This window comes from Lethenteron reissneri, chromosome 18, assembly GCF_015708825.2.
Source record: "Lethenteron reissneri isolate LAM-NWPU_2019-01 chromosome 18, ASM1570882v1, whole genome shotgun sequence".
In the NCBI taxonomy this organism is placed as follows: Eukaryota; Metazoa; Chordata; class Hyperoartia; order Petromyzontiformes; family Petromyzontidae; genus Lethenteron; species Lethenteron reissneri.
The window spans coordinates 14,236,206-14,262,949 of record NC_083796.1 but is presented as its reverse complement, the minus strand read 5'-3'; the positions used below and the strand labels follow the sequence as shown (position 1 = coordinate 14,262,949).

Sequence of the window (26,744 nt, the reverse complement as noted above, 5' to 3'; positions counted from 1 at the left end):
CGTTACGTGATATCAATGGGATCTCGCAACATGAGGCGAGGCTCGGCGTCGAGACGCCGAGGCATTGAAGCTGATGACCTCTTGACCTTGTGTGTATTTAGGCTCAACTTCCCTTCAGAGTTGTTTCTTATTGTCTCATTGACGCGAGCACTCTTTAAAAAGCATATTATAGGCAGATGCGGATGTTTATACTTGTTGTCCAATCCCTTTTTTTTACACGTATTCAGAAAATAAAACAGCTTAGTGACGTAGCGGCAGCGTACTTGAAACATTGCATGCTTCGACTCGAACACATTCTTGGAGATATGTATGCGGTGATGTGGTTCACACACAAGACCAGGGTTCACGTGTGCCAGTCCTTTTACTCAGCACCCTGCGCTTGGCCTTTGACCTCCCTTTGGCCTTTTTTGTGGGTTTTTTCAGTGCCCTGTTTTTGTTCTAACGTCTGTGTTCTATTCCTCACTTCTGTCTCCTTGCCATGTGGCCTGGCCTGGTTTTGTGCAGTAACATGCCCTCTGTTCTTGCCCGTCGACCCCCTGTCCAGATGTATACCAACAAAAAAGTCACCCTTCACCTTTGCTGCCCTTTGTGTCTGTTTATGTAAATGCAATTGAGCACATACATTATCATATTCACCACGATTGGCTCTACGTATTTAGCGGGCAATGAGTTAATATTGCGACTTGTGGAGGTTTTGGGGGTAAAATAAAAGGGTCCTGTGGCTTCAGTAGTTGTTGAAGGCGGAAGAGAGCGGCTTGCTGGTAAAGATTTATCCTTCTGCTGCCACGGCTGGCCAACACACGATGTAAATAATTTATGGCCCTAGCCTTGCCGCATAAATTCTGGTGACAAAGTTCAATAACTGAAAAACAGTTGGTGGCCATCTTAAGCGATGCAGTGTACTGCAGCGGAGAGAGCCGCCTCTGTCTCCATCATTTTTGCTCTTGCAGCAGCCGCAGCAGCAGCAGCGGCAGCGGCAGCCGTAGCAGCATTTTTAGTTCCGTAATCTGTGATAGCTCTGAACACATGCTGTAAAAAAATACTCTTTAGGTTAACATCGACGTTCAGTCGCCGAAATTAGGTCATTATTTATATATTAACATTTTGAATATCTCTCTTTTAAGAATAATTTACATTTGCATCCTTTTTTTTACTGATTGCTACCTTTTTATTTGCCAGGCGAGACAATTTTTTTTATTAATTTTGTTTCGAGGGAGACCTGGATACCCAGAATTATTAAAGGGCAGTTGGCCTTTTGTTATTAGTTGACCGTGCTATACACAGTGGCTTACTGTTGCAAATTATGCTAACGTTGAACCTTCATCAACCCACGAAGGGTTTTGTTTTCACCATACTTCACCCACGCCGCTCTATGCGGGTTGGTGAAGTGGGGAGGGGGGTTCAGGACTGGTTCAGACGCCGCTCGCCACTGACGGTGGCTGTCGACAGAAATCAAGAGCACGTGACCAGGTTCAGAGCAAGTGCGCCAACCACAGCGCCCACCCCTCCACCCGAGTGACGTTACAGGGTCTTTAATGTCTATTTGTACGAGAGGCAGAATGGTTGATAATTCCCATCAGACATTTGCTGGAACTGCTTGTTGTGTTCAGTTTGTTGTCCTTGCCCCGCACCTCCGATCAGCACGGTTGGCTCCGTACGGTGCGAAAGACGTTCAATATACATACATGGACTCACACAGAGATCCATAGACTTACACAGAGATTCATCGACTCGCACAAAGACCCATAATTTGATGTCCTTCCCCCGCACCTCCGATCAGCACGGTTGGCTACGCACGGTGTGAAAGAAGTTCAACGTACATGCAACTACATGGACGGAAATTGAACCGTCCGACTGTGTGCACCCCGGCTCGTGTGTGCTACGATCCAAGTGGAGATTAATCTCCCTAATTATACTCGGAATGGGAAGTTGCTCAGCATGGCATGCGAGCAGTGAGACGAGTGAAGCGTGACCATGGAAGATGGACAAGGTGCAACCCAGCTGTGCGAGTTGCCGAATGTGCTTCGCTTGTGCGGCGCACAGCAAACGACCTGGCAGCGCACGGCGATTTAGCAGCCCGAGGAATGAGACCAAGCAGCTGTGACCCATTAAAGCGGAGAGTGCCTCGTCTGAGCAGTAATTAAACTCGGTCTATAAAATTCAAATAGCACCGGCCATTCACATTACGTAGTCTTGGTGTCAAACGTGCACATTTTACCGTTAACCTCTTCTTTGCCGTGATACAGAATAAAGAAATCGTCATTCGTGGAAATATTAATCATTCTCTATCCACCATTAGCTGAAGGTCTTTCCCATGTATCTGCTGGTTACTGTATTTATTTTTGTTGTGAAATTCCCTTGCTTGTGTGTTGTTTCATGTTTCATATTTGCTTGCTTTCTCTCTCTCTCATCGTGCTCCAACTGTTAATTGCCATACATGCATTGATGAGTGAACAAGAGACCTCCGCTTATCAGTGACGATATTGGGCTCCTGCTGTTGCCAGTAAGCACATTAATGGAGAAGAAGAATTTAGTCAGAATGTCGCAGCCTCGATTATTTACGGAGTGACTTTTACACCGTCCACGTCTTAATTATCAAGAGCACAGTACACATTGAATATCCTCGATGAAATTAAAAAAAACATTGTAAATACTGTCCATACTGAGCGTGAAGTGTGAATGTTGCTGTGTGAGTTTGCACGTGTTGGTGTGAGCGATGTTGTGCGTTTGAAAGTGGCTGGATAGCCAAGTCATCAGCACACTCACGACTTGGGTGAGAGTTTCGTGAAGTCAATGATTCGATTTCTGTAGCCGCATGATAATTTATGTGGAGAACTATCAAAGCATGTTGTTTGTAGTAAAGTGGACGTGAAAGTGTCTTTGATATTGTCAGGTCCAATATTTTTTAAATCACACTCTTGAATTGAAAGAGAGTTCTTATGCAGCTGTGCTTGAACAGACCTTGTGTACAATCAGCATGAACACCTCCAATTAGCACGGTTGGCTACATACAGTGCGAAAGAAGTTCAACATACATAATGATTACATTTACCCCTATTATATATAATACATCGAAGGTAATGTACGAATCTGAATGTGCTCATTGTAAAGTTAGTGCTTGTATATGCCTGTATTCACCTACGTGGTAGCATTGTACTGCTTCTGTGTGGGCGTAGTAAGGGCGTGATCGTAATTGCAGTGGCAATGAAGCTCGGTGCTGAGTGGAGTCAGCTGGGTGGCTCAGGTCAGAAGGCCAAGCTGGCAACACTGAGCACATGGGTTCAAGTCCAGGTCGTTGCCTCAACTAAACCGGTTTCTCAAGTACAGTGAGTTGATGGTCTCAGCCTCGTCACCAAGAAATACACTTCAAATTTATTTGGTTCTGCAGCTAATTTGGCTAAATTTCAGCCCTGAGATTTTAAATGTTGTTTTGACTGTCACGCGATGAACATTACAGTGATCTGGCAGAGTGTGTGGGAATGTGATGCCCTTTACTGCGCTGGCCAGGTCACTTGATGGAATCTCAGAGGTAGGTCTGTGATGTCCGCTTGCGCGGGCCATTCTCTAACACGAAGTGTTGCATTACTTTGCGAAATATCCAAATGGATTCTTAATTTCTTCACATGACACCGATAGTGCAATCCGGATAACATTTAGTGGAGTGGGGAGGAAGGGGGTACAAGGAAGGTATGGTGGCGATTGTGGCTGAAATAAAAACGTCATTTTGCCGAACTGCGACATGAGTGTAAACATGTTGATAACATTCTTCATTAGGCTTGACGATGGTCTAGGAACTGACCACGAAGGGTCAGCCACGACACTGACCCTGTGGTGCCGTGCCCTCCCCGAAGCAGGCATGCTGGATCGCTGTGTCGTCGGACTGGCGGCCGAGGAGATCCTGAGCCTGTGCGACGACCGCGACCCAGCGGGGGGCTACGTGGCGCTGGAGCCCGGGGGGCCGTGGGGGGGCCTCCACAAGCACCCGCGGCTGCGCTCCTTCAAGACGCTGCTGGCCCACCGTCACGCCGTGCAGCCACCGAGCCTTGAAGTGGCTGACAAGGTAACCGTCCCCGTGGCGCGCGCGCATGTGTGTGTGTGCGTGTGTGTGTGTTGGGAACTTTGATATTTTATCTGTAGTCATTTGGTATTGCGATGTACAAATGTGTATGTATATCAGCGGCTAATCGCGAAAGCCTACGTGTTAAACTGGCCGAGGATTCGTTCCACGTTTGAGGTGTTTCATTTTACGTCAACATTTAGTGACTTAGGTCTGATAATTTTGTTCCAAGAACTGGTCCCACTTTTTTTATGGTGTCCACAGACGTTCCATTTCATCGAGGAGCTTTCCTTTGTTTCATACTGCAAAGAGGAGTGTTTACATCTTCACGTGTGACCTCGGGTGCTTCCTGGAGACAATTATTTTAAGAATTACAGACCCATTCACCTCCTGTACCAAGTGTGTAAATTGTTGATGAGGAATCATTAGCACCAAAGTGACATTTAGAGTATGAGCAACGTGAGCAATCTGAATTGAGGACAGGTTTACCTTGCCAGTCTACCTCATACATACTATCAATTGGATTCCGGAAAATAAAAATATGGATTGGAAACATAGACACTGACAAATAAAATGGAACAAAAGCGGAAAATCCTCTGTTCTTTTGCGTACGACAGGGTACTGTAACCCCGTACAAAGGTAAATGTGCAGCACCACAAGTTCTTGCTCACTGCACTACTGGCAGAAGGGCCACCACGTGGGGTGGCTTTAGAGAGCCCCTCTAAAGTGTATTTGGCCAACTCTTCCACACTAGCCAGATGTCGTGGAACAGATTGGAGTAGTCGCGCCTTGCCGTACAAGTATCGGTAGGAAGTGAAAATGTGAAATTGGTATTTGTACAATAATGTGGTTAATACACGAGTGGTTGTAAAAAGTAGTAGGTGCCCTAGAGGTCGGTGATGAAGGAGAAAGTATAAACCAGAGTCGTAGGAAAACGGAAGAGAAAACTACGTGGCGAGATGGTAACTACCTCGCCTGGTATACAGGAGGTCGTGGGTTCGGTCCCGACCCTAACGCCTGCTGTATTTTTGGAGTTGCGTGTCTCTCTCTCTCCCCGTGGTTGCGTGGAATTTTCTCCGGGCCCTCCGGTTTTTCCCTCCACATTTAGAAACGGTATGCGCTATTAATTGGCTGCTGTAAATTTCCACATGATGTGATAGGCAGGTCTTTTTTGAAACAGAGCTATATAGAGCTCAGTGGCTCCAACCTGGTAAAATAAAAAAAAATTGCGAAATAGTTATAGAGTTGACTTTGAAGTGGTGAGGCATGGTACCATCACTGGCATTGACCACGATGGCTTCTTCGCTTTGATCTTGATTTCACTAGATTCACATTACGGGGCCACCGCCGTGGTTTGCATGCCATTCGCGCACACACGGTCGTCATTTGAACTCCGTTAGTTTTAAGACTTTTATCGTTTGCCTTGGCGGTTATCAACTTGTTTTTTTTTCTTCTGAAGCTCCTGCGATTTGATATGGTGCTCAAAATGTATTTTCAAAATAAAAAAAGTCACCTCATGATGGGATGAACTGCTATATAAAGTTACCATAACTTTGGACTGATTCTTTCGATGTGATTATCAAGTTTTGTGGCTGCTACCCATTGTAATCTTGGTTAAATAAAATATGCCCATCGCTTTCACAATCAGCTCTATTGAATAGGACATTAATATCGTCACGTGTTGTTATGTTCGTCGGCAAAGGTGCAGCTCTGAAATTTCTTTTCTCACACCACTGCTGTTGGAAGAGCCTCCAGTAGAGGGAGTTTTAGAGAACCCCTTTTACAGGGTTTTTGGCCTACTCATCCACACTCATCAGACTTCTTGGAATAAGCGGAAATATCCACACTTAACCCCACCACACATCACCTTCAGATCGACTAACTGTGGGGTGCCCACTTAAACCGCTAGTCATATTCGTAATTTTGAAACTAGGCAATATTTTCCAATGGGGTAATAAGGAACAGTCGTGGAACAAAGCCCAAATGAGCCAGATAAAAAATACATCTGGGTTCACTGTGGTACAAGTGTATACAGTACATATGAAATTTTGTCCGTGCATTATTATTTTAGATTTGGGCACATGCAAACCCCACGCAAATCTCAACGCCACGAGCAGATCGCCGCTGTTCTCACAGACTCTGTGGACATAAATTATTCACAGCTCATAATCTGGTTCGCTGTCAAGCAGCCTCCTCCCTGGCAATGTGCATCATCTCACATCGTCAGCGGAGCAGTGTGTGCTTGCCCAATTAGAAAAATGAAATGGACATTGTAACCGGGTTCTCTATGAGTCGAGTCCCCGTATTGACTCATTAAGGTATAAATCGTTTGTGGTCATCTGCTCGCCTGACGGCTGACCCTATAGCCGGTGCGTCTCTCAGGAGGAGTATTCTGGCAAAGTGTTAAAATGCCTGTAAAAACGTCAGCCAAGATATATGCAGAGACCCACATTGGGCATCATAAACTATAAAGACGCTGGCAGAAAATGGCTTTATAAGAGAACATTTCTAGAGGGACTTAATGGCATTAAAACTAAATTAACATCCGGTGTCACGGGATGTTTTGTGTTAAGAATTAAGATTATTTAGACGACCGTGAGGTTAATGTATTTATTCGCAACATAATTCATCTCTTGATCGTGTGCTACCAGCTGGGCGTGATTTAAGTGCAACGTAAAGCACGATTCAACAAATGATGATTTCGTATTGCTGTGTCGCCAGTGGTGCGCAAGCACAAATAACAAAAACAAAACCAACACATTCGTCACTGTGTCCTTGCGAAGAAAAATATCAACATCATAAGCCACGTTGCAGGCAATGGCCCTTCTTCAGAGCACATACTGATCTTGTGCAGTGCTCGTCACGGATGTGTTGAGGTCTCGGTCGCCGAAGCGCGATGGGCCACTTGCACGTGAAGTCGCGTTTAGCCGCCGAACCATTCAACTTCCGACGCCTCGTATCGGCACCCTGCCTGCAAGTGCACCGCCACGGGTGTCAATACACCAGGGTGTTGTTAGCAGCACAGTCACCGAGTGCAGACGTCACGGATGCTCGGCTGAATTGCGGCGTGTGCACGTTTGCTTAGTGCTGGTGGACGAATACCAGCAGGGGGGAGTGTGACACCATTATGAGAAAAAGCACAGCATGCACTTAATTAGTTTAATTAATTCTCTCTGCACTGATGGTGTTATGTACGGAGTCATTTGGCACCATGATGAGGGTAAATGTTACATTAGCATAACACATAAAATGTGGGATTACATTTTTTTAATTTATTTTGTTTTATATTCGCCTTTCCCCATACCTAACTTCTCGGCTCAATCAATCAATCTCGGTGTCGCAACTGGCGTAGAACAAGGCATTGCTGTACACAGCGTAGCGTTAATTTCTGTTCCGATTTCAATGAAAACGTCAAAACGCGCAATGGCAGGACAGGTAAAAAAACCCATCATGCCAAATTGTAGTCTTAAATATAGAGTCAAATGTTTAACTTATTTGAAATAAAATATTTGCAAAAGGAAAAGGATATTCAGAGGTGGCTAGCCGCCTGTGAATAAACCAGGTTGTTCAGTAGTGGAGAGCGAGTCAGTCAATGACTGCAAAAAAGCCAACCCAGATTTTTTTCGTGCACAATTAATTTTGCTACATTTCGACTTGTCTGTACGTTGAACGTCTTTGGCACCGTACGTAGCCAACCGTGTTGATCGGAGGTGCGAGGAGTCAGAGGTGAGAACTATTGGTTTGACTCATGCAGAGAGCTGTATTCTTAGTTGCCAATTGGGTTAGAAATGACTGCTGTGTGGACCAGAGGTCACGTGAAGGGATTTCAGAAGTAGCTCCATGGTATCTACTTCCACGGGCCGTCTTCTAGCATGTAAGAGAGATCCACATGGGTATTTCATCTCATGGCATGGGGAAAATGCTTCTTATTTTGTAAGGGATTTCCTCAGGCAGTATCGCCATTATTGTGCAACCTCTTCCCTCTCTCCATATGACTTGTGTCATTGAAACTAAAATCAACTGTCACTGAGCTGTAAACTATTTTAAAAGCTAGAAAAAAATGTCAATATTAATATAGTACCGCATAAATATAACATTACTCTACTTCACTACGTTCGGTAAGCAAGACAACCAGGTAACCCTTTATTTATTTGCGTGAAAAAAATATACACGCGCATTTTCTTGCAGCGTATTATCAAATGGTGATCGTTTTGTGTTTTTGTTTTTGCCGTGGAGTACTTTCACCTGCTTACCCACACACACACACCCCCACACACACACGCAATCCTCCTGCTTACCCACACACACACACCCACACACACACACGCAATCCTCCTGCTTACCCACACACACACACCCCCATACACCTACCCACACACACACAATCCTCCTGCTTACCCACACACACACACCCACACACACACACCCACACACCATCCTCCTACCTACCTACCCACACACACGCAACGTCCACCGCTTACCTACACACACACACCCATACACCATCCTCCTACCCACATACACACCCACACACAATCCTCCTGCTTACCCACACACACACACACCCATACACCATCCTCCTACCCACATACACACCCACACACCGTCCTCCTGCTTACCCACACACACGCAACGTTCACCGCTTACCTACACACACACAATCCTCCTGCTTACCCACACACACACACACACCCATACACCTACCCACACACACACAACGTCCACCGCTTACCTACACACACACACACACCCATACACCATCCTCCTGCCCACCCACACACACACACCATCATTCTGCCTACCCACACACACCCACCATCCTCCTACCCACACGCACACACACACCCACACACCATCCTCCTACCTACCTACCCACACACACCCACACACCATCCTCCTGCCCACCCACACACACACACCGTCCTCCTACACACACACACACCCACACACCATCATTCTGCCTACCCACACACACCCACCATCCTCCTACCCACACGCACACACACACCCACACACCATCCTCCTACCCACACACACCCACACACCATCCTCCTATCCACACGCACACCCACACACACCATCCTCCTACCCACACACACCCACACACCATCCTCCTACCCACACACACATCCACACACCTACCCACACACACACACACCCACCATCTCCCTACCCACACACACACACCATCCTCCTACCCACACACACACACACACCATCCTCCTACCCACACACACACCCACACACCTACCCACACACACACACCCACACACCTACCCACACACACACCCACACACCTACCCACACACACACACACCATCCTCCTACCCACACACACATCCACACACCTACCCACACACACACACACACACCATCCTCCTACCCACCCACACACACACATCCACACCATCCCCCTACCCACACACACACCCACACACCTACCCACACACACACACACCATCCTCCTACCCACACACACACCCACACACCTACCCACACACACACACCCACACCTACCCACACACACACACACCATCCTCCTACCCACACACACACCCACACACCTACCCACACACACACCCACACCTACCCACACACACACCATCCTCCTACCCACACACACACCCACACACCGTACCCCGCCGCCACGGAGGCGGCTCTCTGTAGCACCGCGACAAACGGGGACGCCTGCCTGCCCGCCTGCAAGCGATCTCCTCGTTGTCCTGTTTTGCGAGCATCCACCCATTGACTCCTCGGGGTTGGGTTGGGTGGGGGGTGCCGGGGCTGTCCCCATCGTCTCACGGTGGCTCCGGCTCGACGGGAAGCCGCCGCAGAAACCGGTGGCGGATGTGCCGGTGGCGCAATGATGCCACAGCTCGCCCGGCCCACGGGAGGTAGAGATGGTTAATAAGCCGGACAGTAAGTACACCGTAAAGTCTTTGTTGACGTCTTCGAGGTAAATCTTGAGATCGGGTTTTTTTTTTGCAAGCCTCGCCCCGTGCTCGCAAGACAAATCGCAAACTCCATCTGCTGTTTTTTTATTGCACGGCACATCATCTGCTCTTTTATGAGGCCGGCGAAGCGAGCTTTGCTATATGAGCGCAATATTTCTCTGCTTGCCTCGCCACGCGGCGTTCACGGAAAACCCAAAATATTCTTGCAAATGGAGCGGCTGCTGTAATCTTTCTGTTATTTCCCCCCTTTATTTGGAGACCCAAGATGCTTGCTTCTTAGCTTTATTTTTAATACGGTAACAGCAATATTTGGCTTTCAGTTGCACACAATCCGACAAGGTACATTGACCCAACGCTGTGCCAAACCTTGCCGCAACATGAATGCACAATAGCCATAATCCTCACCGTTGTATATTGTTAACAATAAGAAAGGAGGGTATTCATAAACTGAGGTATAACGTAATCCGTCTGAGTTGGGCATAGTTCCATTCGTAATGTGCACAAAGAACAAATAACAAAATACATCTCTGACCACTTCTCGTTGCTTGTCACTTGAGGGAAAGAAAATCCCACATCGCTTTACAATTGTAATAAATAATAATGACTTGGCTCGTGTAGTAAATAGCTCACGTTGGCTTCGGGAGGGTTGGATGTGATGGGGATGTAACGATGCATCGGTGCATTGATCGATATCGACTGTTGAGGCTTACGATACGTGCATCGAATCGTACATGTAAGAATCTACCTTGGTTGGTTTGTGATTATTGCGTACGAAAACGACATTGGGAAGTAATATTCGAAGGTTACGTAAATTGTGTGAGCAAAACTGTACAAAGTAGGCAGAGAAAATTCTAAACGAGAATTGATTCTTGAACAGACTCACGGCCCAGAAGTTCGACAATTAAAGGAATCGCCAGGGGCAGTGAATCGCTACACCTCAAATATATATCTAGTACTTTGTGTGATAAACGAAATGTATTTATCTTTATACGTATTTCTAGAAGATAAATGATGCGGTGCATTTTGGTGTGAAGTGTCATTGTGTGCATGGCGGTGTGCACATACCAAGAACGAAGTGAAGCTTTTAGGCACTGGGTGACATTTGGTAATTATTGACACCAATAATAGCCTCGGCCTGAAGCTACCTTGCCTCTTGTGCAGATAATTGCTTCTCGTGGGGTAGGCATATAGAGACAGAGAAAGGGAAAATAAGAGCCGGAGGAATGTGAGAGAGCGACAATCGGAGAGAGGTGGTGAGCAACTTCAAGTGGAAGGGGGGAGGCTGTGACGATAGCGAGCGAGCAGAAAAGAAGAACTGGGATTCCATTCTCCTCTTGCGTATGTTGGAAGTCTGTTCATGAGCTAAGTGCTAATGTCGATGTCTGCTCGCCATGAGAGGGCTTCAGGAGGAGAGTTTGTGCGCTTTTGCTTTTCCTCATCCGGTGAAGGAGCGCAGGCTACAGTGGTTTATGATGTAGCCCACAGTTTGGGTTGCATGGCCACAATCACAGCAGTTTTGCTTGAATTTAATGTCCCGTTCGTGAAGGAGATGCACGCACCCGGGCTGTATGATGTCCTGGTGCGGTTGGTGGTTCCACCACCAGTGTCTTCGATTAGGAGGAGGATGAGGAACGTCAAAGCCAGGAGGTGTACGATCTTTGTTCTCGAATGAGGGTCAGCACGGTTGGCTACGTACGGTGTGAGAGAAGTTCGACGTACACACACACACACACGAGGAGGTGTTTATTCCCGACGTCCGTGTCGTTCCACTCTGTTCGCAATTTTTTTTTCCAGATCTGGGTGAGATTCTGTGATGGTGACAGCAGCGCAATCCCAGAAGGGAGGGGGGGGGGGCGGTGGATCGGGACTCGAGTCAGCGGTGGGTTACAATGTTGAGGTCTCGGTTAATGGGTAGGTGGTTGTCATTGGTAAGAAAACGTGTAAGATATGAGCCGTGGTGAAAGGGAAGATGGAGAGAAGCAGGAGGGGAGACCTGTCACGGGCATGTGGAAACAAGAAGTGAGTGCGACCAGGAATGAAAATGAGTTGGCTGAACATCGGGACGGAGGGCGGGAATGAGAGCGGTGGAGAGATGATGAAGATGGGGTGAGAGGAATAGAAAACTGAGAGATAAAGATGGACAGCAAAGAAGACAGAAGGATAGAGGGAGCAGGTGGGGGAGGAGTGGGAAGATAGACGGCCCACGTGACTCGGGCTCCATCACTTGCAGGGCCTGAGTGACCCCAATCCTATTATGGCTGGGGTCGTTGACCCGACCTCACTCCTCTTTCTTTCCTCCTCCAGCCTCCCTCACTTCAGCCCCTCCTCCGCCGCTTTCTCCCCTGCCACCCCACCCACCCCCAACACATCCAACACCCTTTTCTGTCTCCCCCTCCCACCCACCTTTCACTCTCGTGCTCCCAACACTTTCCCTTCTACCTCACACCAGTGAGCGTGCAGCGAGAGGGCCCTTGCCAAGCACAAATGCAGCAGGGTGCTTAAACCCCTCGCCGCTGCCTTTACGCCGGGATCAAGGGTCAGCCCCTGCCAGCGCCAAAGGGTTGATTGCCTTTGCATTTTGACAGCACTTACAATCACACCACGGCATCCAGCACATCACCGCCGTGGTGTATATTTTGAGTGCCGGCCGCGGAGCACGGCGCTGCTGGTCGACGCCGCCGTGTGTGCTGTTCGGTCACCTCTGTGCGGCCGCTCTTCAGTATTTTGGTTTATTCTCGTGCGTGCGCGCGCGCGTACGCGTTTTTTTCTGCTCTTTCCTCCAAATAAAAGGGTGGTGTTTTTTTAGAACCCACCGGCAGATGTTGCTTCCAATGCGGAGGGTGCGGAAATGATACGCTTTGTTGTGAGAGTGTGATGAAGGGTAGCGTTAATGAGGCTAAAAATAAAATGGTTTATTGGAAAATGCAGGTTTAGTGTATGTAGGATGTACCGTGTTGGTGTGTGGATTTTAGTCTATACAGTATGCACACTTACGTAAAAAATATATAGTACATACTGAAGTTTTTACTTCAGCCTTTTTATTTTAGAAAAATGTGTATTCTATAACTTGTACATTAAATTGAAGTCCAGAATTTCATCATGCGATGCAGTTGCCAGACTCCAAGGTTTATTAATTCGGGCAGTGATGGATAACGGTCGCGGACAATGGAAAACATTTAATCTTTTAATTTGAAAAAATTAAAATCGTGTCGCTTTCTTCGGGGGTTTCAGACCGACTTGAATGCTGATAACCTTTATCTGTGACACGATGTGTGCTGTAGTGATGAGATAGCCGTGCGTTGTGTCCCAGCGAGCACCCTGTTTACATGCCCCGCCTGAAGGCACAGCATCTCAACAACACACACTATGTTGACTTATTGGCACCTTTTGGAGCTATTTTGAAGGCATTGCTTTTTTCATGACTAATATACGCTCCATCCAATTAGTCTGGCGCTTTGTAATAAACACTATTATAATCTGCTTGGTGACATTCTGCCGCAATCGAAGAAAGCGCAACAATGACCGGAGGTGATATTAGCAGACTCCCCCCACCCATGCGAGACACGCTAAAGAACATCTTGAGTGATTTGCTAATGCTTCTGTGGGGCCCTTTGCGTGACGCGTTCGGTTGTTGCTTGTGCGGCGGTACAATTACTTACGGCCGTATGTCGAGTTCCACGTTACATTCTGAATCTGTTGCCATTAAGGAAAGTGAATATTTTGTATTTTCATCCAACTGTCACTGTAGGGCAGCTGAGCATTGGCTGTGGCAGTTAACTCAAAATAACCATGAGAAGGTCATGAATCCAATTCCTGGTTCGGGTCAACTCATCATACGTCCACGGTTGATGGAATAGGTACCTACGTTTTGCCAAAATAGGTACCACGTAAGTCAGCAGCAGCTGTCTTATGGACAGACTGTGTCCGATCATAGGGATATGGAATTTTTTTTTGCCAGTGTCTCAGGGTCAACAATTGTCATTGCTCATACGGAGAAACTGACGTTGAGTAAAACAACTCGGAGGCATAAGGTTCAGCACCTTCACGCGGAGGTAATGGCCGAGGTGCCACACGTCCCTCTGTTGACATCGTCCGTGAGCGCAGATGCCGTATTTCACTTTTTGCTACCAACCGAGGTGGTTATAACCTGAGTGGGTCCAATGTATTTGTTGTGGCCAACAGCAGTGAATTGTGTGATAACCACGTGGAATGAGTGGGGCTAGAAAATTATTCACTCTTTCTGGGCAGTGTGAATGAATTCACTCACGTTTAGGCAGAACCAATGTCCGCTCTGGCCTATGGACTTTCAGTGTCCGCGGCGTAACATCCAATATGAAGGCCGTGTAACATCCAATAAGAAGGTCGTGTTGGTTTGCCTCTGCTCTCCTAACTGTCCAATTTCTATGTGTAGTGATAGCATTGAGCACTGCAAGAAATTCAAGAAATGTTCGTTAATATTATTTACATTATTATGCAACATACTTATTTTTACACCGTAGTATTTGTTGAAGCGTATACCATACAGAGGTAAAGGCGCAGCCGTGAAATGTCCAGCTCACGCCACTGCTGACAGACGGGCCTCCACTATTACGCAGCTTGAGAGAGCCACTCGACTAGATATTTGCCCTACTCATCCATGCTGGCCACATCTCGGAAGAGCTGAAGGTACCCACACTTTAACCCGCCACACGCGGCCTGCTGAGTGACTTCACTGGGCTGTACCCATGTACACTGGTGGGTGGGGAGGACGGTGGATTTAAGAAACTTGTCCATCGTGTCAACCGCCGTGCTGGAAAATTTAATTTTGCACCGACGACCTCTAAATTGCAAAGTCCAGCGTGATAGCCATTACACCGCGGCAGCGTCGCGCACACCATAATTGAATGTAATGTTATAAGCTTGCCCAAAACACTGAGGCATCTATCTTATGGTGTTAACCGAGGGTTAGATTAAAGCAGAATACAGTATCGTATTCGAACGTGCTGCATGCCGCAGTGTGTATTTACATTCATGTTGGTACGAGCATCGCATTATTGTCAACTTAGGAGGCCTTTTGCCATTAATGATTCATCAGTGAATGCTTATGCTACATTCAGCCTCACTATCACTGGGCTTTCACTCGCATTGAAAGTTGAAACATCCGCTGCTGCATGGACAGTACACCGCTGACCTATCTGGTTTTGCAGCTCATGATATTTATACATTATCTAAATGTCATATTTACATTTGAATAAAGCCTTTTCATAGTCACTGCCGGATAATGCGAAAGAATCATGTCATTTTGCAATACTTATTATCAATGATGAGAGGCTGAATAATGTTCACCCCATTTCAATCTCCTGCTGAACGAAGGCTTCCGCATGCATTGTTGCCGTTGGTGTTGTTTGACCATACTTCACCACGCTGGTCACTATGGGTTCGTGAAGGGGGAGGCAGGACCGGGTACAGATATCACTCGCCACGGACATGAGCCATGGCTGGGTACCGACTCGGACTCGCGTGGGTTGTCTCTGAATTCCATCAGCTGAGAGCCATGTTGGGCGTATTGCAAAATGTGTGTTTTGGGTGTCCCTGCAGGGGATTTGCAGAGATGAGAAAGTGAGTTACAGTGCTGCTCATGCTTGGGGGTTCCTGGCTCAGTAAAAGCAAAAGTGTCTCCCGCTCCAAATTGGCAACGGAGGTACGTGCATCCGTATTTCGTAACCCTGAGCCACTGGTGGAAACTCCACATTCCCATGGCAGAGGTCAGTGTCCCCATAGGATGACCACTTTGTTTACAACTGAGAGTGGTATTTCGTTTCATTGACCCCAGAGGGATGATGATAGGTTGACTTGACCCAGGCTGACTAAGATTTTAAAATTACAATTCTTAAGTTGTGAGTCGAGCATTCTAATAACAGCACCACCTGGCCACATTCCACACATACAATAATCATAAAATAATAATAAACAGCCGCTTGTCAACCCACTCCTGGATGAAGACCTCCTCGCACTGTGTCTTGGGGTTTATTTGACCATACTTCACCATGCCAGTCACTTTGGGTTGGTGAATATGTGGGGCCCAAGACTATTTCATGTCATTCACCACTGATGTGTGCTGTGATCAGGATTCGAAATCGGTTTGCTGTGTTCATTGCGCAGTGCGTTAACCACTGCGCCACCTCTCTCCCGTGCAACTAACGATCGTTTCTTGGAACAGGCACAAGTGCATAAAAGGCCGCATGAGCCACACCGTCCGTGTGTCCGTGTCAGCCACGCAAGAGCTTGCAGTGGTTGCCTTTCCTCAAAGTATAATTCCGCTTTGAGTGCAAAGTTTTGTACAGCGGTGTGCATCGTCCCCATTCGGCGCATCAATTGTATTGCGTTCTGGCGCATTTGAAAGACGCTTGAATTGTTTCATCAAAGTGACTTTGCAATGGAGTCATGGCACTGACCCGCTCTTGTTAACTCTGCCCAGAAGATGATTATACACCTCCGTGGTCCCTTCATGGGTAAATCCACAAAGCACTCCCCATAATCTGGAGAACAAACTCGACTGCCGCAATAGGAGGTCTGGCTTGGTCACAGTCTCTGCAGGGGAGGCTGGCCAGCAGGGCCGAGGTTAATGTTTGATTTGAGCCAGGTGAGGTGTTTACATTAGTAGCGAGAAGCATAGCGCAATAGCTGCCATGACGGCCGTTCCACGTATGACATGCCCCCGCCATCTGATGACATTGTCATTTGTATTGACACTTGAGTTGTTCAAGGGGAAGATGTGTGATGTTGATGCTGGACTGTTCAAAGCGGTCATCTCGCGGCATGACCTAGGCTTCTAAGTCAAACCCTAACCCATTTGTATGCTGCGCTTGTGCCGCTCTCGTTTGTACGAGCGATGTGTTCCTCTGGTTTTTTTTGGTTCAAGAGTTTTCCAATTGCATTTGAGTCTTTTGAAGTAAAATGTACGCGCGCGCGTGTATGTGTGCAGTGGCCAACGGGGGCTCTGGACGAGTGCAAAGGGCTCGTAACCCTTGCACCTTCAATGTCATTACTACAAACTACGTGCAAAAGAACAAACTAAGCTTGTGCCGGGGGGCCCCGGGGGGGGTCGTGCATCTATGACATCTCCTGGCCAAACCACCCACCCCCCACCACCTTGGGGTTCTTCCGGAAACTGCAGAAAACCACTGAGAGTGGCCACGTGGAATGTTCGAACGATCGCTGCAGAGCAGATGCCGCCATTGCTCTATCAGGACCTGGACTGGTACCGCCTAGACACGTGTGGAATATAGGAGGTCCAGTGAACTGGTGCTGGCTCCAGTCATGATGAGGAGTGGACAGTTCTCCACTTGGAGCAGGAAACTGCCAAACAAAAGGGAGGGACTCTGCTGCTGAAAAAAAAGAACGAAAGTGACATGGGAGAGTGGCGTTGAGGTGTGGGAAGCCGTGAGTCCCAGGCTGTTAGCGACTCGCCTCCCCATCAACAGGAGGTGAGGAATGGTGGTGGTGGCGACTTATGCCCCCACCGAAGATGATCATCAGTGGAGGTGCAGGCAAGCCTGATGAGTCAGATGCCTTGTATGACCACAAGCCACGGGTGCTGGCTCAAGTGGCCCCTCAGATGGAGTCATCCTGATGGTTGACTTTAATACCAGAGTGGGTCATGACTCACGCACCTGGGCTCGAGTGATTGGAAGGCATGGGCCAGATCAGCTCAAAAAAATAATAATGGTAGGAGACTGCTAGATTGCTGTGCAGCCCATGGGCTTGTAATCACCAACATGCTGTTCCAGCATGGGTGCATCCACAAAACATCGCAGATGCACGCTAGGTCCAAGCAATAACATCTGCCGGACTAAATAGTGATAGAACAGCGGATGTGGGCCCATGTTCTTGACACCAAAACCGACTGTGGCGCTGATCTGCCCACTGACCATCGGCTTGTCATCTGTAATATGCGCCTGCCATTCTTTCACTGCAGTGATGGGCATCCACCTCGGATCCTATTCAAACCCACAATAACCTAGTCTTGAGTAGCTGATGAAAATTGCAGGTAAGACTTTTATCATTGCTTGTAGCTGGGGTTGTTATTGTCCCCACCTCCTCATATTGCCAACGCGATATGGTTGAAGTTCAGGAGTTTGGCTCACACATCTGCAATAGCTGTATTGGGTACGGAATTCTTGACCTCCCCAGACACGCTGGCCGAAGGAGGAGAAGGCGACAGGCCCGTTCCCACCGTCTACAACATCCCACATCGGAGAATTAGGAATATAAAAATGAGTTAAACTTCTGTGCCAATATGAGGCATGGCCAACGTTATTTTGAATATTAAAACACGTACCTCAGAATGCAAGATTAGCTGTGAAAAAGAAACATTTGCATCAGAGATCTGATACGATGCAATGAGATGAAAGCACAACTTGTTTGCACGGTCGTCTCCTTCACAGTGGACGTTGAAGACACCGTGTCGGCGTCATGATCCACTTTTATTTATTTACTTAAGTATCACTCCCTACTGAGAAACTACTGCAGACGATGTATGTGAAACATTGCGCGTTCGGGAGAGGCATGGACTGGAAGCATTTTTTTTTACTGCCGTCAGATAAAGCATCTGATGAGCAGCATGCGCCACCACGCCCTCGTGCGCAAGTGGGACTTGCTGATTTCATTTATCCAACATGAGCATCAGACCTTTTGACACGTCTTATGTGTAAATATGTATACGGGTGTTGATAAATTAGGATGTATCATCTCGTTTATGGTTTGGTCCTGCCTGCAGCATACCGCCAGGCATCGCGCAGATAAGATAGATGGTGCATATTCAAGATGTGTTACATAAAAATGACGCAAGACCATAAATAACATGCGCGTCAAGCATGATTCATTGCCAGCGCAAGACATTTTAGGTCATTGTCTTCATACGTACGGATGGGCACTTTGCTTTCCTGAAGTAATTTGAAGGTGGCTTCATTGTAATGATATGTTGTTGCAAAGGTTTACGTTTGATCTGCGTGCTTTTCATGTGCAACATAAAAATATACGAATATCGTGTGAGTTATGCGACAACCATGCTTACATTTCAGAAACTGCATAGCATGTACTTTTCAATTAACAGTCGACGAGATCATCACATTTCGTCATTGTATTTAGTCGTAAGGGACACTTCTGTGGTGTAATGTACTTGCAATCCAGAGGGTTGCTGATTCAATCTCCTTGTGTGGCAGTTGAAAGGAGAATGTATCTTAAATTTACCGATAAAAATCTCGAAATTAGTCTCGTGGTTCTTTATCATTTGGGCTCCGCTTAGGATGATTTCCAAATGTATTGTTGTATTGTTGCATTTGTACACATGAGCGGAAGCGAGCGTATACAGAGACAAAGATTTGGATCAGATATGTAGCATTTTTACCCACATACTGTACACGTAGTATTAGTTGATATTCCTTTAGGTTCTGAGCATCCAGTCTGGCACACCAACCTTGCAATGCCTTGAATTGCAGTCGGCCATGTGTGGCAGTATAATGATCCAAATAAGCTAAACTTGATACATTACTCACAAGTTGCTTGATGTGGTAGCCACATTTAAAAAAGACATGGCCCACCTACTGACTGGCAGACTCTTGCCCACTTGCTGGCCAGCGAGTATTTTAGTTTTTTTATACTGGGGGTTCCCTGCCACAGGGGGCCTCAAGCGCTTCTGCGTGGGAGGTGCGGCATAAATATTAAGTAATGGTGGCATAATCTAAAAGCAACAGTGGCTATCACTAGACTGGCCTCCAGTAAAGGAATGTGCAGTTTCCATGACTGTTCATGGGTGCCGGTTGGAGATCGGCGCTGCCTTGTGCCCGATCGAGCGGGGAGATGCCACTCGCGCTGTTAAACCTCTTGCGCTGTCGTGTTCCCCGCAGGACCTGCTTTCCACACCTGCCAAACTCCTGCAGGCGTTCACCTTCCAAGCCGTAACGCCGAGCGCGTGTGATCTGGCCATCCACCTCATTTTCTTCGACATGCAGGCGCTCGTGAGCCTTTTGGCCATCGAAGAGGCCTTGCCAGGCAAGCCTAGCTTGCCTGTAAAATTTGAGGCCAGCGCGAAGCCACGCAAGCATAGCCGGCTGCTCAAGAGGGGAGCCTCGGAGACCATCCTGCACCTCTGTGAGAACTTCAAGTTGTCCGGCGACAAGGAGGAAAGGGATGACAGGGCCAAGCAGCACCAGCATAGCGCGGAGCCGCTCGCAAAGGTGGACGATCGGTGCAAGTTGATGGCGGAGGCCCACGCGCGGCTCTTCATGTCCTGCCTGCACCGGTGGGGCCTGGATCCCGAGCTGGACAAGCTGTGCACGGGTCGCCTCGGGCTGCTGAGGCCTCAAATGGCCGTCTCGTTCGTGCTGCTCTCGCAGTGCGGCCACGCCATGGCGGTCACTCTGCCGGGCTGGGACCTGCTGGAGCAGAGGCCCCTTCGCACGGTTGGGTTCCGCGCCGGTGCCGAGGCCTCGCGACGACGGGAAACGGGGGGCGGCCAAGGGTGCACGCCACTGTCAGTGTCGACACAGAGGCAACTGTCGGTCATCTCTCTCGCAAGCACTCTGGTGGGAATGTGCACCACCAACCTCTATGAAAGTGTCCGGACGAGCAGGTGAGGGCACGGAGCGTGTTTTATTTTAAGATGCGGGATCATTCGTTCGTAAAAACCCCACTGAATTCTAATAATCCTTTGACGGTAGTTTTTATCCCAATGGGAAGTTCGATGTTGTGCAAGCAGTGGTTTCATATCTTGAAGAGGTGAGTGCCAAAATGTTGAATAATTGTATCGCAATTGTTGGGACTCGTGTAGATGCTTTGAGATAGTGCTGCTTTCTCCATGAATTATCTCGCTTGTTTTAATGGAGATGTTTAACTCGACACATTGTGAGGTTTTATGCCGGAAGAGATTGTGAAAGTGGATCCATCCTGATTGTAGAACCATACAGTAAATTCAGTCATTGTGCATTGACTGTTTTGCTACACAGTTGATCCCAGACAAAAGACGGTAAAAGTGGATTTGCTTGTTATCGTTTATGATTGACCAACACAACATATACAATGCTCTGCAATTCATAGGATGCCTCTGGCATCCCAGCATTTACTCCGTGATTGTTAACAATGCACAGCGGCACAATGTACTTTGTCACAAAACAACAACGAGGCCAAGTCACAGGCTTAAGCGACAAACCTCGTTCCGCTTTAGCGGATCGCAACGTGCTCCGACAATTTCCGCAAGAAAAGCACCCGCGTGTCTTGACTTTGACTGTCAGCCGAAAAATACATTTTTTTTGGGTTTCCTATTGGTGTAGCCTGGAAAAAACCGGCACATTACGGCTTTCCGTGGAGAGATAACGGCTCCCAAATTGGCTAGTGACAGTAATGGGTTGGAGCTGAGGCCACAGCTGGCTGTAAATAAAAAAAAGAGGGTGGGCTAATAACAGACCCGTCAGCACACGATAATGACGAAGTGAAGAGATGGCAGATTTTCTACGTTCAGTCCTTGAATCACCAGCCATTAGACTGCTGTTGGGGTGCTTGAGTGAAGTGGGGGCAGGTGACGGCTGCTGAATGGAGTAGAAATGTTGCTCAATTTGTTTTTGTTGGGAGTGTCCTTGTCGTGTGAGCTTCCATTGTTGCTGTTGCAGCCATCATTGGATGCCCATTTTTCCCCCCCTCCTGTAATGGACCATTAGACGGGCAGATCTGTTTTTCTTTCCTTTGGTCGCTGAAAATGGGAGGGCTGCCCTTTCGCTTGGCATACAGACAGTCCTGTCATTTAGATTATTTCAGTTTAAGTACCTTTTGAAAGAGAGTTGACCCAAATTGCTGTAATAATCATTATGTACAAAACAGACTGTCAACTTGATGTAGCATAAGGAAATTGAATTGCTTTTTAAGGCCACGTGTGTGGCATTTTATCTACAGTTTTAACAAAGCTAAGATCCATATACAGTAAGGTGTCAGAGTGGCATTTGTCACGCTTTAAAATAATATTTCTTAAATGCGTGCCACAACAGCTGTTTGAAATAACCTTGGCATGACCAAAGGAAGGGGTAACTGCTGGTTTTAGCATTTAAATGTATGGCTTTATATTTCTATATATTAAACTCAAATGAGTATATTGCATTCATATACATTCACATATTATCGCCAGAGTATATTTCAGAAATGAATAAATATTGAAACAATAACAGTTCAAACTACTTGCATTGCTCAACTAGGTCATCCTCCTCTGACTGTATTGGAGCTGTAAATACCATTTCTACTCAACATATCTCTTATGTCATCAGGGCCGTAAGGATTTGTAGGTAAAGCAGAACCGTTACGTTATCCAGCTTGAGCACGGAAAGCGACGTTTAGCTTTGTTGCCGCGCACATTTGCAGAGATGGGCACGGCGGTGAGAACGAGAACGGATCTCCTCGCGTTGAACGGACAAACAACGCGGGCGCGAAACAAGAGAGCTTGAATAGCGACAAAGAGGGTGGTGAGTGGGCCCTGCACGCACGCACCAGGCCCTGCACCGCCGCCAATTCTACTGCGAGACGTCCGAGTGAGGGCAGTGCTGAGTGTTTTCCACTGCCATGCATGGGAGGGTTTTTTTGTGTGGCCACAGTAATCTTAGTTTCCTCCCACGTGCCAAACACTCATTAATAGTGTTGGCCAAACATCTTAACGCAAGACCCTGCCATTGTGAGATTATAATAATAATAAAATCATGAAGGTGGCCGTGTTGGTCTTTTGTCAGAGTATTGAGCTGGAAACCGTGAAGAATATACGAGGATGTTTCAAATTAATCCAAAAGTGGCCTTCAGACAGGTTGCAATGGGTGTTCTCGAATTGCGCAGTCCAGCAGTCGAGCGCGCCCATGATTGTCTCCAGCTCTCACTATACCCTAGATCTGCTGGCTTTTCTACTCCCTTGGTTTCTATTTTTAAATACCTTCTTTGGATTTTCCTTTTAAAAACCCAATTATATTTTGATTGCATGGTCAGGTTCGTGTCACAATGAATAAGCGTTCTTTCAGAAAGATCTCGGCACCGTGTCACGGCTTGGAACGTCTCCCGGATGATGACGCCATCACATTTCTGTCTCCCCCCCGCACCTCTACATCTTGCTGTCGATGTTCATGGCATAACAATCATATCAACATGCTTGTCCACAAGAACTAAAATACGCCAGGGTGTGCAATTTTTTTTATTAGATGGGTTTTGTTGTACAAAACATTCGTTACCTCGCTGAGGCCATCAACTTAGTGCACACGGGGACCTGGTTTAATCATTGGTGTCTGCCTGTCTTTAAACCGAGGATTTCAGTGGTGCCAGCTCTGCCGCTCTGACCTCTGACCCACCCAGCCACCTCGCGCACAGTTTAGTTTTTTTTCCCTCTCAAATGGAGGTGAAAGAGCGATTTTGTCACCGCACCGTTGCCAGACGTTGCACACATCAACCCGGACGCGCGTTTAATCGTGAGCGACTGAATCCGAGATTTGAACCCAGGATCTCAGTCGGTGTTGTCGGCCCTGCGCTCTGACATGGCTGTTAGCCCCCTGAGTCACCCGGCCACCTCGCGTCCTTCGATCCCCCTCCTGCTCATCATTCAGCTCCTGGCCTCGGCACACCGCCAAGTGCCTTAAAGAGGAAAATCCAGTTCAGCGCTGCACTGACAACAAATGTGCTTCGTATTGCCATCATTGATCACGTGCACTGAGGCCCATGAAAGGATTGTCTCCCCCCCCCCTCGCCACCCCCCCCCCCCCACATAGCACGCTGAAATTGCTCTTGCCATCTATGGCTGTATATGCACCGTTGATTACGCTGCAGACTGGCACCTTGCTGTCAGTTCTGGACATCTTACGGATTAATGCGACCCAATATTTTTCCTCTCTCTCTCTCTTCCCCTTTGTTCTGTACCTGTGCGAGGAGAGGCGCCGCGGCGTGGCGGCACGTGTGATTAACATGCTTTTGGATGCGTTTCTGAGCCGGTTCCGCTTGAATTGTTTAAAAAAATACCTCCCTCAAAATACACCACATAATAGGAATCCAATTCCAATTTTTGGCCGAGCTGCACAGTGCAATCGTTCGTATATATATACACCACGGTATAAAGACCATTAGAATGGTTGCACCAGTTCCACTTAAAAACAAAAATAACAACGGTATCTGGTCTAAAATGTTAATGCCCTGAAATAGAAAAATATATTAAAATAATGTTTAGATTTTTTTGACATATATTGTTAAAACGCACTGGTCTATGTAGTTTCCTTTTGTTTAACATTTTTTTCTAGATGTTCACAAAATCCACAATAGGCAATAAACTACAACATTTCCATGTGCAGCCCTTTGCCAATCCATAGCTGGATAGAGACCTCTCCAAACTGATCATGGGGGTTGTTTTTGACCACAATCACCGTGCTGGTCAGTGTGAGTTGGGAAGGCTGGAAGCATAGATGTGCAAGCATAGAAGTACGGTACAATAATGCATTCCTCTGTACTGCCGATATTTGACAAAACGTGGGTGGTAATGGTGAGGCGGAGGGAATTATGCAGAGGCAGGATGCTTGTGGGTTGTTATTATTATCATCATTATTGTGTTTGTTAACCAAGGAAAACGTTGTTGAGTCCCAACACTAATTTTCAAGATGATCCTGATGATTGTTCACAGTTGGGCGTGATGTTTCCACGTGTAATCTCAAATGAGTAATTTTCTGAATATTTTTCAGCACTGGGATCTTTGACCAATACAGTAAAAAAAAATGTATCTATTGGAGGAAACCAGATAATCCTGAGAAAATGCAGAACAGGGGGAGGACATACTTAACACTGTCAAGTCGGGACTCGAATGCAAGTTGTTCTTGCTGTGAAACACAGGTGTTACCATTGGGCCACCCTGCCACCCAGATTGAGGGCTATAATCTGTTACCGGGCCAAGTATACAGCATAGTCAATGTTTCTATGCGAGTGTATGTACGTGCCTTTGTCTTTGTGCGCGAATGGCCATCGTGTAATGAACCGGATGTCGTCGTGAGTTTTGGTTTGGTGCTTGAGGGCTCAAGGCTTCCTCTTCCCCCTCCAACGTCACGGGCGGAAGTGGCAGAAGGTGGAGAGATTTCCCCGCGGTGTTTTCTGTTAGAAGAGCGCTCACCTGGTGGGCACACCAGGCCTGCGTGTGAACTGGGGGTATTGTCCAGCACGGCCACTTGTGAGAAGTCAAAACGATGTTCCATGTTCAAGCTCTGCCATGTTTCTGACCTTCATAAAAAAGGTCTTAAAACTCAGTGAGGCTTTCCTGCCTAAATCAATGGGATTATCATTATTTTTACATGAGCTGTATTGTGATGCACTTTTTCAAGCATGTTTTGCGGGTATAAATATTCCCCTTTATTTAGTACAAGGGTATAACAATGATAAGCTACATTATTAATGGGCGTGATACTTTCATGAAGTTTTTAACATTTGTGACCAAACCACTTCACTACTTGAGGCTCAGAGACCAAGACTAATCCAAAGAGTGACTTTTGAAAGTTCTGTGTTCACGGCCAAACTTGTATATATTTCCAAATAACTGATAGAGCATTGTTTTACTGGTCCATGCTTAATAGCATTGCATATGTCTTGCTCAAGTGTCAATTCAATTATATCACCAGGCTTGGAAGTGAGAGAAACATGCACGTTGTTTGGAAGAGAATGTTTTCCAAATAATTTAAATATCTCATTAAAATAATAACAATAGTTAAAACAGCAACAACACCAATTCCTTTATTGAAATGAACAAGACTTTATTAAGAGTTTTATTGACTATTTTCTTTATTAATGTCGTAAATAGATGCCATGAACTGGGGGTATTGGCACAAACAGCCCTTTCATCATAACAAAAGTACGTTTTCTTAATTGTTATACAACAAAAATGGTCAGGTATTCTATTGGACCTCTCTTGCTTAACTCATTTTTAGATACTTTAATTAGTGGAAAAAAGTTAACCGAGTCATTGTTGCTTCGCATCGCTTAAGATTGCCAGAGCTTGCAGTGATTTTTTTTGTAGAATCATTCAATGTAGATAACTCGACATAATTATTATAATCGTTTTGGAGGATATATATTTCACTAAATCAGACAATGTGCCTTCTTCATATATGTCTCTCTAAGTAAAACGAACGTTACACAAACCATCAGCCTCACAGCCTTCTAGGAGTGCATCATTTCAGCAGAATTGATTCAATACAAGAAACCGTTCACAGCTTCAATCAATGCTGGTGAACTGCCAGATGCTACAGGCAAGAACCCTCTCCTCAATATGTGTCCTAGTTTGATGCAAAATTACATCATACAAAACTTAAAATAATCATTAGAGTTGTGGAGAATATAAAAACAGTGTTTGTAAATTATACAAAAAACACGAGCCTTATATGTACAACAAACATCACTATAAAAAATATCATGGATAAAAATGATTGTCTTGAATTGTATGAATGTATGTCTCTGTTGCTGTCCTGTTAGGCCTGAACCAGGCCAATGTCAGCCTGCCAAGCCTCCTGGCTTCCCTGCATGCACAGCCGGTGCTCATGGAGAAGCTGATCAAGCACTGGGAGGGCGACCTCTTGGAATGGGTAGGCGTCCCTTTCTGTGGTTGCGTTGCAGGATTTTGTCTTCAATGTACTACGCGGTAATTCAAACCCACTCGTGATTGATTTAACCATATCTGGTCAACTTATTGGTTCCATGGAATTGTGGATTGA

The 26,744-nt window shown here is 46.7% G+C and overlaps 1 protein-coding gene across 3 annotated transcripts in view; it reads left to right on the top strand.

The window, feature by feature from the left end:
• Positions 1 to 26,744, top strand: part of LOC133343900 (WD repeat-containing protein 7-like) — a 131,387-nt gene that overhangs the window by 65,785 nt on the left and 38,858 nt on the right. For all 3 annotated transcript variants that reach the window (XM_061553885.1, XM_061553883.1, XM_061553884.1), the window contains exons 14-17: positions 3,855 to 4,060; positions 19,899 to 20,623; positions 22,396 to 22,496; positions 26,506 to 26,615. In XM_061553885.1, coding sequence (XP_061409869.1) covers positions 3,855 to 4,060; positions 19,899 to 20,623; positions 22,396 to 22,496; positions 26,506 to 26,615 — 1,142 coding nt within the window. The remainder of the gene's footprint in view (positions 1 to 3,854; positions 4,061 to 19,898; positions 20,624 to 22,395; positions 22,497 to 26,505; positions 26,616 to 26,744) is intronic.